This window comes from Triturus cristatus, chromosome 1_2 (genome assembly GCF_964204655.1).
Source record: "Triturus cristatus chromosome 1_2, aTriCri1.1, whole genome shotgun sequence".
Lineage (NCBI taxonomy): Eukaryota > Metazoa > Chordata > Amphibia > Caudata > Salamandridae > Triturus > Triturus cristatus.
The window spans coordinates 187,042,814-187,064,130 of record NC_140580.1 but is presented as its reverse complement, the minus strand read 5'-3'; the positions used below and the strand labels follow the sequence as shown (position 1 = coordinate 187,064,130).

At 44.2% G+C, this 21,317-nt stretch overlaps 1 protein-coding gene across 2 annotated transcripts in view; it reads right to left on the bottom strand.

Annotated features, from left to right (window-relative positions):
• The window catches only part of LOC146867033 (VPS10 domain-containing receptor SorCS1-like), a 3,068,338-nt gene that overhangs the window by 506,634 nt on the left and 2,540,387 nt on the right, over window positions 1-21,317 (bottom strand). For both annotated transcript variants that reach the window (XM_085603449.1, XM_085603451.1), the window contains exon 17: window positions 18,938-19,051. In XM_085603449.1, the coding sequence (XP_085459575.1) occupies window positions 18,938-19,051 (114 nt within the window). The remainder of the gene's footprint in view (window positions 1-18,937; window positions 19,052-21,317) is intronic.

Here is a 21,317-nt window from a genome sequence, read left to right as displayed (position 1 = left end):
CCCCACCAGGATATAAAAATAGAGCTGAATTTAATAAAGAAAATAAGACCAAAATGACAAAAATCCAATCAATCAAACTGAAGTTATGAGTTTTTAAAGAACAAAGTGTAAAATAGCTCCTGAAAGCACAGCGGGTCACAGTCAAAAGTTCAAGCCAACCATGATGGAGCACAAGACAGACACAGTCTCAGGTTAGTCCCGCTGCAGTTTTACCCTCTCAAGTTTGTGCCAAGAGTCTCATTCACATTGAGGGTGGCAGCGAGGACCAGGGAGAGCATGGCAGGAGTCTGGGAGTGGGAAGAGCTGTCCGGCATCACTGGCGGGCGTTGCTGGATCTTCATGGTAGTTGTCCCCGGAATAGGTTGTGCTGCAGTGCAAGGAATCTGGCTGATGGAGCTTCGCACTGATTTGCGGTGCGAGCGACAAGGTCTTGGTGCAAACAACCCTATTCAAAGGCACCACTTGCAGGTAGGGAACCCTCATACAGCTGGGTCCATGGGCTGGTGCCGGATGATGGGGAGCCATTTATGTCCCTAAGGCTCGGATCAGGAGGCCAGCAGACTAGCTCTTGGGGTCAGTCTAGGGTCCTAGATTCAAGATGAAGTTGCAGGTCCAGCTCTCATTTCCCAGGCAAGAGAGCCGCAGGTCAGCATGGCAGGGCAGCAGTTTCTTTAGAGCAGAAGTCCAGCATAGAGGCAGTCCTTATAGCAGCACCACAGTCTTTCTTCCTGGCAGAGTATCCACAGGTTCAGGAGGGTACTGAAGAGTTTGTTTTTGAGGTCCAGCATTGATACCATGTTGTGCCTTTAAAGTGGGGGAGAAACTTCTAGAGGTTTCCGTTTGAAGTACCCAGACATCCTCTCTTCCTTGTCCTAGCTATAGACTAACTACATGGGGTATGCAGCCCTTTGTGTGGAGACAGGACACCACCTATTCAAGTGTAAGTGGGGATGAGCGGAGCTCCTCCTTCCCATTCTGCCAGTGATGGCCCATTCAGGCGCAATTAAGTTCCACATTTTGTGTGGCTGTCTAGTAGGAATACCAAAGCTCAACTGTCAGCTAAATTCAGTCATGTGACCCAGGTACAGGCACAAAATGGCAAAGTAAGGAAAATGCCAAATTTCTACAAAACAAAAGACAGGCAATTGATGGATGGAATGCAGAACAAATCAAAACATTCACCCCTAGTAAAGAGATCTAGGTTAAATCCATCATTCTTTTGTTCACCATGCCACCCCAGTTTAGACCTGGCAATATGCAAATCAGTCTCGACCCTGTGCCTCATGGGAACAGTCGAGCCCGAACTGCCAAGCCAGGTCCTTCCTGGACCGGAAACAAGCATCGTAGGACCAAATGGCATTTTCAGAATTACAATTTAAAATCCTAACTTATGGTGTGGTTGGATTTTAAATTGTGATTCCCAGACACAAGAAATTAACTGGTTTCCTATTTAGGAAATTACTCTTATAAAATGTAATAAGGTAACTCCAATCTTATCCTATGAAAGAGGTGGGCTTGCAGTATTAAAAAAACAAATTTAAGAGTTGTCACTACCAGGACATGTAAAACATAAAAGTACATGTTCTACTTTTTGAATGTATTGTACCCTCCCTCTGAGCTGTTCAGGATCTACCTTAGGGGTGACTTATATGTATCAATAATGAAAATGTAGGCCTGGAAAAAGGTTTAATTTGCCAGGCTGGAATGGCAGTTTAAAACTAAACACGTTGGCCTGCCATTGCGTCCTGTGTGTGTGTGTGTGTGTGTGTGTGTGTGTGTGTGCGTGTGTGTGTGTGCCAGCCTCTTAATTAGCACATTGCAATCAGTGCTACTGGCTCACTAGTAGCATTTAATTCACAGGCCCTGGGCAACGATAGTGTCACTTTACTAGGGATGTTCAATTAAATTACATAGACCAATTGTATATAAGCCAATTCTAGGAGAGAATAAGCACTTTACCACTTTTAACCAGTGCTAAAGTGCACAGAGTACTAAGGACAGCAAAAATTAATTCAGCTAGACGTGGAGGGTGAAGTCAAAAGGTTTGGGGTGACGCTGCAGAGAGGGCAATGTCAAACAGTCTCCCCCTCAAGTAACCAAGAGCCCCATAATTGGAGTCTTAGGACAACAGATTCATGTTCCCATCTAAACAGATCGCGGTTTACTTGCTTACAAATGAAGAATGGGTGTTTCAATATTATGTCATTTATATTGAATGGAGATCGCAATGTAAGATTAGTCTATTGGTGGGTGGCCATTTTTGCTTCTAACATGGCTCTCCCATTAAAACAATGATGCCGAGTTTAAATCATAGTGGATGGTGTACTATTTGTTTTGCACACTCTTCCACGTAGCATCTTGGAGGGCAATGACAATAAGTTTATTGTATGATTACTTAAAATCCTAACAAAACATAAAATGGCAAAAAAACTTTTCGTACAGGTGCCTTTGGCTGGTCATTCTAAAAATGTATTTGGGTCATAATGAAGCAGTACATATCAAATATTTTACAGGCTATTCAAAAACGTCTCCGTGTTTATAAGTGTACTAACCGCATCATGTGTGTATCATGTGGCTTCATGGCAGCAGGGGACAGTTCTTTGAAAAACAAGCTGGGTTCAAGGAATATATGGAGTACTCTGCCGTTATGGGTAGACGACAGACCTGACCCGGGAGAGGTGGGCGCGACGCTGTCCTATGCCAGTGCGAAGAATTAAAGTGCAAGAATACTAAAAATGGGCTTGACACTCCCCCTGAACAATCTAAGCTTAGAGTTCAAAGTGGGCTTCCGGGTTGGGTGCAGGGGTGTTAATATTATGGTGCCATGCCCATGGCACTGGGACATGGAGTTATGATGCAGGAGAACTATTCAAGGAGAGTCCCAAGTTACTGGAGTTGGGGCTTCAAGTGTAGTGCTGAAGTATTTGGGGCCTAGTGTGGGGGATGCATTGACTGAACTAGTGATATTCATTCAGAGGTGGTCAGTCTGGGAAATGGCGACTCAGTGCTTGGTTATAAAGTTAAAGAGCAAGTTACAGCATCGTGTAAAAAAGTAAACAGTTTGACTGCTGTAACAATTAGATATTCCTGTCTCTTAGCTGGTTGTGTGAACGCATAATAGAGTTCCCAAACTGGCCTCAGTAAAGTTCGCTGGGCACTTAACAGAGCAGGGCAGCACAATAGTAAATGTGCTAAGGATTCTCTTCTATAATTGCACAGTCGGCAGTCGATCACGGTCTCAAGTGAATTCCAAGTTGGATTCAGTTCCCTGATTGGGAGTGGAACTAATCTTGCTAACGAAATGTGTCTTAGGGCGTATTTTCCCACTGCTTGGTGGAGATAAAGTTTGGCTGGGGTATTCAATTGTAGTACTTTTAAAGTCTCATGCAGGGATGTAGCTGGGAGAGCTTCCATATCCAGTTCACATGACCGCTGGCGGAGCTGTTTTCTTATTGCGGATTTCATGCTTGAGTAGCTGATTACGTTTGAATCCCAGTTTTCAGCACCAATTGCAGGCACTCCATGGCTAGTGTTAAGTTGGTTGACCAGGGGTCATTAGTGCTTGTAAAGAATGTTTTTTATTTAAGATTTCATGGCAGTACAAAGGGCTGTTATTGACTGAAATTAGTGCTTTGCCAGGGGGGCCAGGTTTTCTAGCTTCTATTGTGCGAGCCCGAATTCCAGCCTGAACAAGGTATTTCTTGTGTACTTTGGGAGATGAAAATTTCTTGTAAGCTGTACACTGGATTTTCTCTAATGCAGTAACCAACTTGCCTGGGAATGCTTGCAGTGTGTAATTAAGTGCGGGGAGCACCTTATCTGACACCACCCTCCGTATAGCTGTGGTAGTTGGACTGTCTAGGGTGGCGCTTAGTTTACACAGGGAATACATGGCCATTCTTGCCTTGCTTTTCATTTTATTTAGCTGTAAAGTTGGGTACCCATTTTCGCTTAACCAGGCTCCCAGATAATTTTTTGTTCCATTACCATTAAGATCATTCCTCAAGTTGTATGTGTTTCGAGAAATAAGAAGTTTTTAGAAACCGGTTTTTATGTGGTCGAGCAGCACTAGGTCGTGTACATCTTGCATAAGAAGGACTCTCCTTTTTCCAGTTCTGGGGGGGGACTACAGCAGTGTCAGTTATAGCCAGACCTGGATCTGCTATATAAAGATTAAATAGCAGGGGGCGGTACACAGCCCTGCTTTAATTCTCAAACTGTGGTGATCTTAGTGGCGGCTGCCTCAGCCATGAGTTTTACTCAAATCCAGGTCCTCGTGTATAAGGACTTGATTAAATGTCGGAGTTTGGGGCAGATGTTCCACTTCTCCAGTTTCCACCATAAGATGTTCCGGATGACTCAGTCAAAAGGAGCTGCGTAGTCAATAAAACATGCAAACACAGGGAGCGCATCCTGGGTTACTGCTTGGTGGGCGAGATAAGAGAGGGCAACTATATTGTCCGCCGTTAATCCCCATGCGCAAAACCCCATCTCGTAGAATGGTAATAGGCCTTCGGCTTCTACCCATTGCATGAGCTCCAGGTGTAGGGTGCTGGCGTATGCTTTGCCCTCGATATCCAACAGCGCTATAAGCTGATAGTATTTCGGGTCAGCATTGGATCCTTTCTTGAAGATGGACTGAAGGAGAGACCCCTCCATGATTCCATCTTCCAGAAGCCTGCATTCGGTGTACAGTGGTGCTAAGGTTAAAGCCTGGAACTGTGGACTTTCTCTGACAGAGACCCTGGGAGGCCGTTTGGGCCAAGGCGGGCATCCCTTCTTATTTTCTGTAGTACTCTGAGGATGGCAGTTTCCCTCATTCCTAGGGGTTCCCTTGGGTTTACTTCTGTGTTGGTGTCGATTAAGTCTTCGTCCCTCTTGGGTGCCGTCTGTGGGGTGACCTTTATCCCGGGCTTGGTATAAAGAGTTTTAATGTGTGTGACCCAGTCCCGTGCTTGCACCACATTCTCCCTGCTTGAGCCCCTGTGACATATGGCATTTATATATTGACAAAATTGCTGATGGCAGTTCTCTGTTATTAGGTCAAAGACTGTCTTCTACTTGGCGTCCTGTGCTCTTCTCCTTTGCTCCCACACCCGATGTTTATGAACCCTGGCAGCAGCGCGAAGCAGCTTGATTGAGTATATGGAGTTCTGTTTCCTATGGGGCTTTTGTATGGCTCTTAAATGTTGTACACTTTTCTTCATGATCTCCTTTGCCAGGCCAGGTAAGGAGATACTTTTGTTTTTTGCTATGCCTGTTGGGTGTGAGGTATTGTGTTTTGGCATACGCTGGGGATTCCCTTGTAGATGTGTGCACAAGGCCGCAGTCCCCTCAGGGCTTGGCAGTTCGGGCTGGACTCTTCCCATGAGGCACAGGGTCAAGACTGATTTGCATATGTCATGTCTGAACTGGGGTGGCGTGGTGAGCAAAATAACGATTGATTAAACCCAGATCTGGGACTGGGGGTGAATGTTTTGCCAATGTGCAACATTCCGTCCATCATCTTGTGTGTTTTGCAGCTCAGTCCAAGTTGCCATGGGGACCTGATTTTGAGGGGTTGGTGGCTGTCCGCACCAGTAGGACTTCCAGCTTTCACATTTCTCTTTAGTTGCTTCAGTTCATTTAACTCTCCTCATAAGTTTATATTGTTTTTCTTCAGTTACAGTCTCTACAGGACTTAGACAATGTCATACTCTGACCGAGGTGACTATCCTGACCACCAGAGCAGTGTGGTCCCTTTCCGTGAATTTCATCATTTCGTGGATCATGACCCAATTGCTTAAGCCCTGACTCTGGAACATGTAGTATATGGTGGTTAAAGGTGTGGAAAAAGGTTTCCCATGGGCAGATTGTGGCTGTTATTTCCTGAGCCAATTTGAGGTTGTAGGCTGGCAGGAGTTTGTTATACCTTTCAGATTCGCTATGTTGCCCAGGGCTTTTGTCTTCAGCCCCCAGACAATGTATATTGAAGTCCCAGTATATAATTTTTGATACAGAGTCCTGGGTTATTAGATTTTCAAGCTGTTGGATGATTTGATCCAGTTTTTCCTAGTGTGGGCGTTCCGTAAGAATTGAAATAAACATTGATTACCAGTATGGTAAGGATGCCACCTTGGCCCGTGATGCCTTTTAGGATGCCTGCTTGAAACATTTTCATTGTACAGTTTAGGTCCAATTATGTGAGGTTTATTGCATGCTTAATGTAAGTGGATATCCCGCCCAATGACCACCATAATGGTGTGTTTTCCTGGCAGATTTGTGGAATTCTACATAGCCACGTAGAGGTGCTTGCCACATTACCCATGTCTCCTGTAGGCAGATAATATCTGAGTTCTGACACTGCCTTGCTTTTAAGATTTTGATGATTCCAACAACATTCCATGTTAGAAGATTGATGACGTTGGTTTGTCCTTCCTTTAGATCTGCTATTGTTCGCTTTATGCTAGGAATGGGCTGCTTTCCTATGAGAGATGCTTGTTGCGATCCAGTTCCAGTAGGCGGAGTCCAAATTGTGCTGGGGTCAGCTGCCATGAGTGATGGAGACTTGGCGAACCATTTAGTGGCTGTTTGGTCTGCCATGAATGTGCAGGTTGTTGTATTCGTTTAAGGCCTTATACCTTTGTGTTTCCTTTAGTATGCCTTTCTTGGGGCTTACCTTCGGGGGTGCTCGTAGTACATGCGGGTTTTTTTCATCTTCCACCACCCGCATGAGAATTATCCATTCTGCGAACTGGGCTTTTTCCTTCAGTACTTTATCTGCTGTAATGGCATCTCACCAGTTTGCAATAGTGTGTTCTCTCCCTGAATCTTCGAGCGCTTTTGAACTGTATTCTGGTTATATCGTTGCTTGTGATGCAGGTGAGGTTTGGTATGTGTTGGAGCATGGTGAGGATGTTCGTTCTGTTACCGGTGTCCACTTTATCTCTGGATGTGTACTGCAGGAGAAAAATATTATTTTCAAACGGTGACCACCATCCGTGGTGTAGGTGCTTATTAGGCTGCAGGACATAGGGGGGTCTCATTCTCCCCCTCCCAGTGGCGGCTGCCACAACATCGGTATGAGGGGTTCAGTGGGTCTTTGAAGAGCGTTCCTTGTAGTTGTTATATTCAGGTGACTTATACCTGCTTCACACACCTCTGTACCATTACTTCTTTCATCATTTCCTGCAACAAGGACTTTTCTCCCAGCCTTCTTGAATGTGAAGCTGGTTTGTTCTGCGACTTGCATTTTGACAGTCATGGGTGGACTTGTGCTGTTTAGTCATGGTGTAGTGGTGGAGTTTGATAGCCTGTACTGAGTTGATTGGAAATTGCTTCCTTTGATTTGCACCAGGATGTGGACCTACGAGTCCCCTTCCTGTTCTGCCCCTGGGCTAAGTAACCTGGGGGATCCAAAGTGTTTTTTGCTTAGGGTCACAGTACTAATGGGGCCCATCATGAGTCTGTACCACCTGGGCAAAAGTAGGCTCAGCCACTGGTCCCGGAGGGGCGTTTACCTTCTCTTTCTTGGACCAAGGATGTGGCATCTTTTGTCACTTGCCTTATATGCCTGAAGATTCCCATAGGGGATACTGAACATCTCTAATTGTGAGGCGTGTGCCTTTTGATTTGTGTCTGCCTTGACTAATATTGATATGTCAATATGCATTTACTATAGAAGGTGTAGGTATGCATGAACACAAAATTTGCTTTATTTTAATTGAGAATGTCAAGAACAATTTGTAAATGGCAAAAGTGATGATGGAAACAACAAAATCGTGCACAACAACAAATGAAAATAATTTAGTTTTACATAGGCCACTTCAGTTCCTCAGACACATTAATGTAAAAAAGAAAATTCCAACATTCTGCAGGAAAAAAGGTGGCTAAAGTTTGAAGCACCAGGTTCATAAAGAGAATGGGGTTATAATAGGACTGGATGATTGGTAAGATATCACGATTTGTGAGGAGTTGATTAAACTCTCATCGACATTTAGCAGATTGAGACTGACCTCCAAGTACAGAAGTCTGAATGACATTTGAATTTATACAGCAATCCTGGTCTTCAAAAACTATGGTCACAGAAGGAATCTTAAGCTTAGATTTGATGCTCACTTTGTTATCATCAATTGGTGGCCCTGTTGTAAAACACTTACCATTTAATACATGCACAGTTAGGATGTATTACAGCAGAAAAATACAGCAGCAGTGGCCATTTCCACAAGCCATGAGTGTGAGTTAGGTTTTTCCATTGTGAGTGTAGCAGGGGAAAGGGTACAGGTGGGAAACATTGTCCTCTGATTAAGTTTTAAGGTCATACTGGGTAGCCTTAATGCATTGATGAGGATAGGTGGAGCAATATTGGCATTTGAGTTAGCCAATGCTTATGAGATTTGATGTTGAGAGAAAGGAAAATATTAAATACTTGAATTGTTAAAGGCTTCAGACTAAAGAAGAAAAGTGACAACGTGTGACTATTTGAAATCCTGAGGAAGACAAATATGATGCCAGCAACTGGATCAAGCGAAATTGGAAAGGGAACACTTATTTATACACTCAAGTCAGTGGAGTAGAAAATAAGTTACAAGACGTTTTCAAGGCGGTTATTTGTGATCTTGTGTAGAAGGAATGTGACAGCTAACATTTAAACAGGTGAAGCAGCTGGTACAGATAAGTTACATGGTAATTTCCACAAAGCAATCAATAATGTGGCGATATTCACCCAGGCAAATTAATGTTATGTGATTTTATGGGTTAAAATGCTCCAGTATATTGGGGTGAAGCAACAGAGAAACTTCTACAGTGTTGAGAAAACTATGGACCAAATCAATGTCTAACAATGACCTACTAGTTTCAGCAGTCTCATTAAATCACAATATTCCTAGGAGATTTAATACATGTAGATGCTAAGTGGTACATTAGCATGAGGCATCTGCAAGAAATAACTTGTGGCTCCTCAGAGACATGGTGCCAGATGTGCGACCCTACCAAATTGCCAGTCGCAAATTGCATAATGTTGCGAGTCGCATTTTGAGACTCTCAAATAGGAATATACAACAGTGTTTCAGACACTGTTTGCGATTCCTAATGGGGTCGCAAATTGCCTGCCTCATTAATATTGATGAGGCAGGTGCAATTTGTGACCCTTATTAGGGATGGCTAGCACTTCCAGGCTAAAAGGTCTGTTTGTGTCAGCAGACCACCATGTCTGTGACTGCTTTTAAATTAAAACATTCGTTTACAAAAAAAAAAAATGCAGCCTGTTTTCCTTATAGGAAAACGGGTTGCATTTAAAAAAAGCCTGCTCCTAAAAATTATTTTCAATGGCAGTCACAAAGGGGAAGGGGTTCCCTGGGGACCCCTTCCTGTTTGCGAGTGGGTTACTACCCAATTGAAATGGGTAGTAAACTGCGACTGTTTTGCGGTCGGAAAAGATTGTACATTGAAGTGCGACTCGCTATTAGGAAGGGACAACCTTGGAACGCCCCTTTCCTAATAGCGAATCGCAAACCTTATTTTGTGCGTCTGTAATAGGTTACTTACTCGCAAAATAGGGTTTGTTAAATAAGGATTACCTATTTTGCGGATGCAAACGGGCCAATTTCGCATTTGCGAGAACAAAAAATGGTCTTACTTCTGGCCCATAAACATCTAAAGTTCTACCGTGCTCCATCTTGGTATATGCACTTATTACGTCAGAAATGCCTCAGGTGTGTAGTTGCTAAAAAACACTTTCTAATGGGTTCACAAGTCTTTACAGTCTCTATCTAGCAGGTAAAACAGGAATGTCTGATTGCAGTTGTCCCTAAAAAAACGATTAGACTTAAACACCATAGAGTCAAAAAAGCAACCTTACAGTTCTCTGTCATGTTTTCATTGTTAATGTCTGCCACCATGATGTATCCATTTCAATCTTAAAATTGTCGCCCTCTGTAGTGACTGTGCCCTGTTATAAGCACCTAATATGTGAGGGGGGGGTTCACAGGAGCCTGTTCATATGGTGCTGCCTTACAGCAAGGTTTGAATAAACCGGCAAATTAACCTCCTTGACTAGGAGACAGAAGAAACCAGGAAAGCCAAGATAGCATGTCCAAAGGCCACTGTTTACTTTGGGCAAGGATGTGAACTTTTATCCCATGGTCCACATGTCGTAATTGCTCATTACAAATCAGAGACCACCAGCCCCACTTCGATGATACATTGACACTGATCACTAAATGACAGTTTCCTTCCCAGAAGAAATTATCTTCCTGCAAAGATTCTTGAATGAATCCAGTCGTAGGCTTTGAACCATGACCTGAAACCAAATGCAACCTAAATAGAACTCCTACAGATCCCTGCTTCCAAATGCTCCACACATATGAAGATTTGGCCAAGCACACTGAGCCTGTTCAATATTAAAAATGCCAAATTCCTGTGAGTCCCGCCCTGTGAATCCTTATCTACGTCGTCAAATACATTTCTGAAAAATAGTGCCCTGCAGTACAATTCATCCATATTCAAATACATCCTGCCCAGATACTCCATTATTAATCTCTGTTATGGTTACTTGGTCACGTGTTGTTTGATAACTATATAGGGCCAGGTGCATCAAAGGGTTTTGGCCATTTTGTGTCTATGGGGAAATGTGTTGATGCATATGGCCCTATGTTGATAATCACGTTTTGTTTGTGGGAGGGCACAGGAGAAGTATATCTTGCTGCGAGAGCACGTTAAAGTTAGTTTAGTTTTGAACATGGAGTAGGAGGTCATGCTGTTTGTTACCGTAGCAAGTTGGATACAGGTATTAATCGGGTGTTACTGAACTTAGAAAGGGTTGTGGTTGGATGTACTGGGTGGGGTTCTTATTTAACAGGTGCAGCATAAAAAACAGGGGGATGAGTTTGCATTCATTCTGAATCACCGCTTCTTTGTTTAATGATTTATGGGGATGTAGTATCAATGGTAAACAGTTTTTTTAATATGATTTGTTTGTGTTTATGTATGAAACCTGTGTAGATCTGATGTTTATTGTTAATATCGCAGATATCCCTGAATGAAGGTCTGATTAAAACGAAATGCATTGGGTGAATAATGATGTGGTGTCCTGGAGGAACCAAGTATTCCTATGTGCCAGCAAATGGGCCGGATGGGCAATTCTTGAGCATTATAAAAGCAAAGAATTGTGGAATCTGGTTAGCCTTTGACGTGAATGGATTGAGTAAGCACAAAGTTTGAAAAAACTGATTAAACAATTAGATTAAAATTGATAACTTTGGTATAAATTGGATTTGCATGCAATTTGTTCAAAAGGCTGTGCAACTTTTCGGTGACACTTAAATGGCACGCCACAAACCTTTGAGTATCATACGACGTGCACTTGTGGGACGGAGCACGGTACGAATGAGCATGCCAAATATTGGTCAAGTGCAGAATAAACACGGACCTTAAGTCAAGATTGGGTGTGCTTCAGACTATTCACCGATACTTTTATAAAGCTCCCATTTTTTTAGTTTAGCCATTTGGTGCCTGCTACCTGTCTCTGTTCATTCTGGTTGGGTGACAGCTGGACCTTGTGTATTCCCTCTAGACAGCCACACACAAAGGGAGCTTAAGTGTGACTTGATGGGCCATCCTGGTAGATGGATAGTAGGAGCTGGGCACAGACTCACACTTACAACTGAATATAGGCTGTGTGCTGTCCACACCCAAAAGGCTGCTTTACCCACCATAGTGAGCCTGGAGCCAGGGCAGGACCAGAGGACTTTGGTGCACTTCAAAGACTCTTCTTTGAAGTATCCCCCACTTCACAGGCACAACTGGTTATAAGTACTACACCTCTGACACCAGGACTTCAGTACACTTTTCACCCATGAAGACTCTGTAAGGAAGAAGGACTGGAGTGCTGCTGAAGGACTGCCACTTTGCTGGACTGTTGTTTTGCTGGACTTCTTCCTTGCTGTGCTGCCCTGCTGCCTGCTGTTCCCCTGCCTGTGTGAGAAGGACTGGACCTGCATAACTTAAACCCAGAGTGACTCCAAGTGTTTGCTGTCTTGCCTGCTTATTTGAAGACTTGGTGACATAAAAGACTTCCATTCATCCTGCTCCTACATCTAGACTCTACAATCCGTCTGTCTTCCCTGTCAAGTGCTGCCACCCGAGTCCTGGACCCTTGGAAGTGGGCCTAAGGTCTTTGCCCTAGCAAAACTGACGCATTCTCTCCTGCATTAGCAGAATTAACGCATTGCAGCTGTTGCGGAAACAGGACCGGTGCATTGCCCTAAGAACCAGTGCATCACCTTTAGAACCCCTGCTGTGGAACCAACGCATCTTTGTCACTGCGTGGATAAGATCAATGCATCACCTCTTCTAGACAGAGAAACCCAGCGCGTCACCTTCAAAACCGTTGCATCGCTGCTGCTGCATGGATAAAATTGATGTTTCACCCCGACTGCGTGGGGGAACACTGCTGCATTACAGAACTGCACCCCGCATCTTCATCAATGCAACAAGGATCAAGATACTTTTGTTCAGCGGGCCTAAGTGGGTCCCTGTATCCGACCAACGCTCCATCGTGGTCGGCTTGAATTTTTTACTTTGCCCCAGTCCAGAGCGACCAGATATCCAAAATAGGTGTTTATTCATTCTAAGTGCTATTTTACAGTTTATTCTTTAAAAATTCATATCTCATGTTCTACTTATTGGATTTTTGGTCTTGTTTTATATATTCAATTAAGCTCTATTTTTCTTACCTGGTGTGAAGTCTTTTTGTGGGGTTTTCGCTGTGTTACTGTATGAAGTGCTACACAAAGAATTTAGACGTTGCCTTTTAAGTTAAGCCTGACTGCTCTGTGCCAAGCTACCAGAGGGTGAGCTCAGGTTAATTTAGGGTGTGGTTGTGACATACCCTGACTAGGACTGTGATTCCTGCTTGGACGGGGGGCATACCTCTGCCAACCAGAAACCCAGTATCTAACAAGTGACTACTAGGGAGCTCAGGCACCATTCTTTTGAATTCCAAATCTGTAGAAAGAGCAGTTTCCTTAAGCAATCTTTGTCTGAGAGTGCACTCATTGTGCTCAGCTCCAGCGTACCATTTATCAAAAATGAATCCTGAGGGAAAAAGTTGGTGGCGTACTCCAAGTAGAAAAATAACAGGAAAAAGAATGATGTTGAGAGAAGAGTTTAATCCATCTTCATAAGATAGGAGTCAGTTACATAATGCCAAAACCGCAATCCTTAACCGCCCCTACCGAGAATCACATAATTGAAAACAAATCCTCTGCGTGATCTCCACGAGCGAGGAAAAGAAGGTGCTCGTGGAAACCACGCTCACATAGATGAAAACAAACACTCTGCGTGATCTCCACGAGCGTGGAAAGAGAAACACTCGCGGAAACCACGCAAAGCATATGCAACACATCTTCCCCCTTTAATTTATTTATTTATTTATGATTATTATTTTCCCCTTTAACAGGTATACTAATCCATAATATAATCTTTGAACCTTTCAGGACAATGATGTTCATGTTTCTTCCTGGAAGAGTCACTGTCCCAATTGGAGCAACCAGGATGCTGTTTAGGAGAGACATCATTGTGTACATCATCCAAACATGTATTTTTGCTAAGATCCCTAGGTGAATGGGAAACCCCTTTGAACAAAGAGATCCTGTTCAAATTCCAAACACTTCCTCCCTCTATTCTCACCGCGTTGTTGAACACTTCTATAATTCTTTTTGGATCTGACCAACATTGGGAACCTTTCGGAACATTTTCTTTTCTTCTCAGACGAACAAAGTCACCAATAACAGTTTTTTGTTTGCTTACAGAACCTCTCTGCTTATTCATAACCTGTTTCATTTTTTTTTGTACTCATTGACCCTTTGTTTAACAACATCATAATCGATAGCAATCAACTTGTTGTCATCCAAACCTTTTTTTAACCACCACAGAACTAAGCTAGTACTAGGTTTTCGTCCCCTCAAAAGTTCAAATAGACTAGCTAAGGTAACTGAATTGGGAGATGTCCTATATGCTAGTAACATGGATTGTAAGGCATTACCCCTATTAAGACCCCCCTTAGTGGATAGTTGGATCGCTTCCTTCACCACACGGTTAAAACGTTCTACTTGACCATTAGCCTCTGGATGGAACACAGATATTCTCCTCTGAGTTATACTACATTTTCCCAAAAATTTCTCCATCTCCTTACTAATGAATTGAGGTCCATTATCCGTAACAATTTCTTGCGGGATTCCTTCTCTGCAAAAGATACTATCTAAAAACTCAATCACACTTTGTGAGGTGACCTCTTTGACCATCTTAACCTCAGGCCACTTTGAAAAATAGTCAATTGAAACAATGCCAAAACATTTATCTTTGGGTAGGACATGAAATGGACCAATGATATCAAGCCCTAATTTCCTCCATGGACCAACAGGACAGTCAACAGGGTGAGATTCAACACGCAAAGGAACAGCTGGTTTGTCACTACCTGAACATTTACTACACTTGCGTACAAAATGCTCGACAGAGGAATCTACTCCAGGCCACCAAAATGCCTCCATAATCCGCCTTCTAGTAAATGAAACCCCAAGGTGTCCCTCATGACCAATCTCCATGATGGTGTTTCTAAGGCCAAAAGGCGGAATTATTTTGTCCACTCATGACTAACCCATTTTCGATAGCTAATTCATCATGAATCTTTGAGAAACTCATCATGTCGCCAGATAACCTCTTTGATTCTGGCCAACCTTGCACAATATATTTCTTGACAGTATTTAATTAAACATCCTTTCCCATTTCAGCAATCCAGATATCCTCACACAGACTTGGTTTCCCACCATGTATTAAGTTCATATCATGTGTGGTGAAAGCGACTTCACAATCATCATCCTGATAGTTCTTGTCGCTAGCCATAGGTAACCTGGACATACAGTCAGCGTGCATATTCGCCTTCTCTTGAACATACTCAATACAAAAGCGAAAGGATTGTAATCTTGATGATAATCTAACTAACCGTGCAGACATAGACCTACCTCCACCAGGGGACATTAAAAATACGAGTGGTTTATGATCGGTTTTGATAATAAAATCAGTGCCCCACAAAAAACTTCTGAAGTGTTCTGCCCCCATACACAAGCAAGTAATTCTCTTTCGATAACCGAATAATTTTTCTCTGCATCTCTTAAAGCCCTAGAAGCGTAAGCTACAATCCATTCATTGCAATTATCTTTTTGTAGTAAGACACCTCCAAGGGCTAAATTGCTGGCATCTACCATAACTATACATTTTTTTCCAGGGACAAATGTTTTTAAACATGGTGCATTAACAATGAATCTCTTCAATTTTTCAAATGCTTCAGTCATGTCATTCGACCACATGAACTTGGCATTTTTCTTAAGCAAACACCTGAAAGGGTCAACTTTAGCAGAATAATTTGGAATAAACTTTGCATAAAATTCAGTTAACCCAAGAAACGCAACTAACTGTTCTTTCGAGGTAGGTAAGGGAGCGTTAATAATACTCTCAATGTGTTTTTGTTTTGGTTTAATTCCCTTCCCACTGATTGTGTGTCCTAAGTTTTCCACTTCCCTTGCTTTTATTTTGCATTTATCCAAACGAAGGGTGAGGCCCTTCTCAGCCAAAGCTGCTATGACATTATATAAATTGCGGTCATGCTCCTCATCATTCTTTCCGTAAACCAGAATGTCATCCTGGAACGCAATGGCACCAGACAACCCTTCCAGAGTCTCTTTCATCAATCCCTCTCTCAAAGTCTTCAAAAGAAGCATGAAAGGTCTAAGCTTTCACTGTTACTTTGCCATTTGATTAGCAGCACTTCTTTCACAAAGAAGCGAGAAGATACATTCATTATTCTAACTGTGTTCCTCTGTAAGGCTCAACCCAAAGACCAATTAAGGGGAATCCCTATATTTGTGCATACAATATACTGTGCTTTATTACATCCAGACTTAATGCACCTCTTACCTCAACACTATTTCATCTCTATATTTATGCATCTGACTACTGTTAGAAATGGGGGTCTCTAGTTGGCAATGGCTGGCCACTGTCCAAGTAGGGTCCCTTCTTCCTAAGTCAGAGTAAGTAGACTACACCCTTTGATAACCCCTGCTCAACCCTGTGGTAACGTAGCATGTGCAGCCAGGCTTATCTCAGAGGCAGTGTGTGAAGCAGTTATGACCATACACAATAACACAGGGAAAAACACTACAAAGGGACACCACTCAAGTAGTTATAAAAATAAGTATCTTTATATATAGACTTAACACAAGACCAATAACAGTAAAAATCCACAACACTAGGAAAATAGGGTTACTCTTAAAATGCTGCAAAAATAGTTCAAGGTGTGCAAAGAGGAGTTCAGTTCAAGGCAGTGGTCTCTGCGACCCTTTTACTCACAAGATACCTGGATTCTGTAGCAAAGCAACAAAAATGTCGCTAAGAAGTTGCAGCGATGATTTTCCTCACGCTAAACAGCGATGCATTGAATCCTTGCCGCAAGGGAGGATGATGCGCTGATTTGTGTGCAGGACAAAGCGACAAACTTCTGCACGCTAAGCTGGCGATGCAATAAAATCCTTGCCGCGAAGGGAGGATGATGCGCCGAGCCTGTTGCGTGTGCGATCTTGTTACGAAGAAAGAAAATGGCGCTCCGCGAGGTAGCGACGATCCTGGTGCAATGCGATGAAAATGGCGAATGCTCGGCGTCCGCTCTGCGATGTCGTGAAGCGATGAACTCGATTCGATGATCTTTGGTTAGCGAGCGCTTTCAGGCCCGCAAACATGCAATGCGATAATCTTTGGGTTAGCGAGTCTTTGGCAGACCGCAGACAGGTGATGCGATGATCTTTGGTTAGCGAGCGCTTTCAGGCCTGCAAACATGCAATGCGATAATCTTCGGGTTAGCGAGCATTTGGCAGCCAGCCCACAGACAGGTGATGCAATGATCTCCGGTAGCGAGCACTCAGCGGCAGCAGCGCGACTATTTTCCTTACGCTCTTCAGCTGCAGCAGCTCACTAATGGGCGTTAGCGACGATTTTCAGCACTCTCTTCTCCACAGTAGAACTAGAGACCCTGGGACTCACAGGAGCCTCACCTGCAGATAGAAATCCTCGCTGGGAGGAAACCGCAGGCTGGTGGTGGAGTCTGGTGTGCCTGAGACTCCTGCAGGAGGTTAGCTCTCTTCTAGCCCTTGGGTGATTGCTGTAGCAAAAATAAAAGTTCCTTCAAAGTCCTTTTCCTCTTCTTCCAAGTCCAGTAGTAACCACTGCAGGCCAGTCCAAGAAACAGCACACAAGCACAAGGACAGTCCTTCTCCTGCAGATTCCTTCAGTTACACGGACAGAGGTTCTTCTTGTTGTCCAGGAGCAATACAAATTGTAGGAGTTTCAGCACAGATATTTATACCCCAAAAGTCTTTGTTCTAAAGAGTCACAAGCCACTGAATCCAACCAGAACCAGTTCTGCTCAGTCCTGGAGCACTTTGTTTACCAGGCTGCTTCTTTCCTTTCAGAGTGCAGGGCAGAGACATCAGACGCACCACAGGAGGTGGAGCCAGCATTGTGGAGGGAAGGCACAGCCCTATTCAGGTCCCAGGTGCAACTCCTCCCACCCATCTAGATGCAGATCTCTCTATTCACCACTGGGACACCTCACCCTGTCTCCTGGAATTCCCCAGCCCTGTCACTCCAGAACCAGACAGCCAATACACATAACAGCAGAGCACACTGGAAGGCTTAGGCAAGAAAATACCTACTTTCTAAAAGTGGGGTTTTCAAACACAGAATATAAAAATAAACTTCACTAAAAGATGTATTTTAATATTCTGAGCTCAGGCATACTAAATTTGTTTTTCTACCATGTTCTTTGGGTCAGTTAGGACTATAGAATGTAATAGTCAAACTGCCCATTCTGGCCTATGGAGAACAGAAAGCCTTACAGTAGTGACAAACGAAATTGGGTGTAATTCACTACCATAGCCTTACAGTAGTGAAAAACGAAATTGGGTGTAATTCACTACCGGGACATCCTACACACAGCAGGGCATGTCCTACCTTACACATACAATGCAGCCTACCATAGGGGCGACTCACATGATGCCAAGGGAAGGTTCAGGGGCTGAGAAGTGGGTGCACTTCACAGCCAAGATGGCAGTTCTGGACTGCATGCAGACTCTGCAGTGGCAGGTCTGAGACACACTTTACAAGCTGCTTCTGTGGGTGGCGCAAACCAGCGCTGCAGGCCCACCAGCAGCATTTGGTTTACCAGCCCTGGGCACACACAGGCCACGCTACTAGGGACTAACAGGTAAACCAAAACAGCCAATCATGGATATACCAATTCACATGTCATATTTACACAGGGAGAACATATGCACTTTAGCACTGATCAGCAGTGGTAGAGTGGGGGGTAACGCTGACATTAATTCTTAGATCGTAATTGCCTATGGCCCTATACCATGTTTTTTGCTCAACTTTAAATCTGCCCTAAATCGCTTACATGTTTCCAACCCCACAATTGAGCAAATGTTGATTGACCTTTAGATATTTTATTAGGAATGCCCAAAGCATGTAAAAGTGTACTTAGAAAATAAAGTGTGGGGGTGACTTGTCATTTTAAAACTACATAAAATGTTACGTTTATAAAAAATAAGAACAATGGATAGTAAAAAACAGCACAAAAATTATTTTGGAAACGTTGTAAGACTAAAAAGTGGAATTCTGGTTGAGTTTACGGTACCATGTGGTTATCTGATAGTTAAATGCCGGCCTAGCCCTCATTGTGAGATCGTTTGCTATTATTACAGTCAAGCCTTCAAACAACATTTCTAGAAAATAAGGAGTAAATTGGCAGTGAAAAAGTTAAGAAACCACATCCGTGCGTTAAACAAGTTATGCCCCTTAAAGTCTGTAAATTCTTTCAGTCTTCATCATGGAAATAAGGTTCACTTACCCAGTGCTGTTGAGATAACTCTGGCCAAAACTGCAATCTTTTGACAAGGAGGATGGATTGTACCAAAATGCAGGTAAGCATTGGCCGTTGCTATGACGTTCATATCCATAATCACTGTCCAATCAAAAATGAAAAGATGATCAGTTCAGCATTCGTGTGCGACAACGAAAGTGTGGTGCTTGCTGCTGCTAAAGACCGGCAAACAGAAACTGGCAGGAGAAATCGTTTCTAGCAAAAAATCAACAAATCTACTTTAAAAGAATGTTCCTTTCCACAGCATCAAAGTCATGTCCATCAAAACACAGCCCTATCAATGGATAATCTGGAAGTTAGATGCGATCATCTTGAGTATCTTTATTATTCAATGCATTCTTCCCATAGTGTTGTGTTCCCTGCTGCTCAGCCAGGGTGACTGTGATGTAATTAGAATGCTGTGTGTGCATGGTTTGAGAGAGTGTCAGACGAGTGCGTGGGCTGAGCAGCAAGGATGCTGCTCCCAGTGGGGCCTTCCTGCTCTCTTCATACCATCTTTACTAGAATGCTGTGTGTGCATGGGTTGAGAGAGTGTCAGATGAGTGCATGGGCTGAGCAGCAAGGATGCTGCTCCCAGTGGGGCCTTCCTGCTTCCTTCATACCATCTTTACTAGAATGCTGTGTGTGCATGGGTTGAGAGAGTGTCAGACGAGTGCGTGGGCTGAGCAGCAAGGATGCTGCTCCCAGTGGGGCCTTCCTGCCCTCTTTATACCATCTTTACTAGAATGCTGTGTGTGCATGGTTTGAGAGAGTGTCAGATGAGTGCGTGGGCTGAGCAGCAAGGATGCTGCTCACAGTGGGGCCTTACTGCTCTCTTTATACCATCTTTACTAGAATGCTGTGTGTGCATGGGTTGAGAGAGTGTCAGACGAGTGCGTGGGCTGAGCAGCAAGGATGCTGCTCCCAGTGGGGCCTTCCTGCCCTCTTTATACCATCTTTACTAGAATGCTCTGTGTGCATGGTTTGAGAGAGTGTCAGATGAGTGCGTGGGCTGAGCAGCAAGGATGCTGCTCCCAGTGGGGCCTTCCTGCTCTCTTCATACCATCTTTACTAGAATGCTGTGTGTGCATGGTTTGAGAGAGTGTCAGATGAGTGCGTGGGCTGAGCAGCAAGGATGCTGCTCCCAGTGGGGCCTTCCTGCTCTCTTCATACCATCTTTACTAGAATGCTGTGTGTGCATGGTTTGAGAGAGTGTCAGACGAGTGAGTGGGCTGAGCAGCAAGGATGCTGCTCCCAGTGGGGCCTTCCTGCCCTCTTTATACCATCTTTACTAGAATGCTGTGTGTGCATGGTTTGAGAGAGTGTCAGATGAGTGCATGGGCTGAGCAGCAAGGATGCTGCTCCCGGTGGGGCCTTCCTGCTCTCTTCATACCATCTTTACTAGAATGCTGTGTGTGCATGGGTTGAGAGAGTGTCAGACGAGTGCGTGGGCTGAGCAGCAAGGATGCTGCTCCCAGTGGGGCCTTCCTGCTCTCTTCATACCATCTTTACTAGAATGCTGTGCCTGCATGGGTTGAGAGAGTGTCAGATGAGTGCATGGGCTGAGCAGCAAGGATGCTGCTCCCAGTGGGGCCTTCCTGCTCTCTTCATACCATCTTTACTAGAATGCTGTGTGTGCATGGTTTGAGAGAGTGTCAGATGAGTGCGTGGGCTGAGCAGCAAGGATGCTGCTCCCAGTGGGGCCTTCCTGCTCTCTTCATACCATCTTTACTAGAATGCTGTGTGTGCATGGTTTGAGAGAGTGTCAGATGAGTGCGTGGGCTGAGCAGCAAGGATGCTGCTCCCAGTGGGGCCTTCCTGCTCTCTTCATACCATCTTTACTAGAATGCTGTGTGTGCATGGTTTGAGAGAGTGTCAGACGAGTGAGTGGGCTGAGCAGCAAGGATGCTGCTCCCAGTGGGGCCTTCCTGCCCTCTTTATACCATCTTTACTAGAATGCTGTGTGTGCATGGGTTGAGAGAGTGTCAGATGAGTGCATGGGCTGAGCAGCAAGGATGCTGCTCCCAGTGGGGCCTTCCTGCTCTCTTCATACCATCTTTACTAGAATGCTGTGTGTGCATGGTTTGAGAGAGTGTCAGATGAGTGCGTGGGCTGAGCAGCAAGGATGCTGCTCCCAGTGGGGCCTTCCTGCTCTCTTCATACCATCTTTACTAGAATGCTGTGTGTGCATGGTTTGAGAGAGTGTCAGATGAGTGCATGGGCTGAGCAGCAAGGATGCTGCTCCCAGTGGGGCCTTCCTGCCCTCTTTATACCATCTTTACTAGAATGCTGTGTGTGCATGGGTTGAGAGAGTGTCAGACGAGTGCGTGGGCTGAGCAGTAAGGATGCTGCTCGGGGCCTTCCTGCT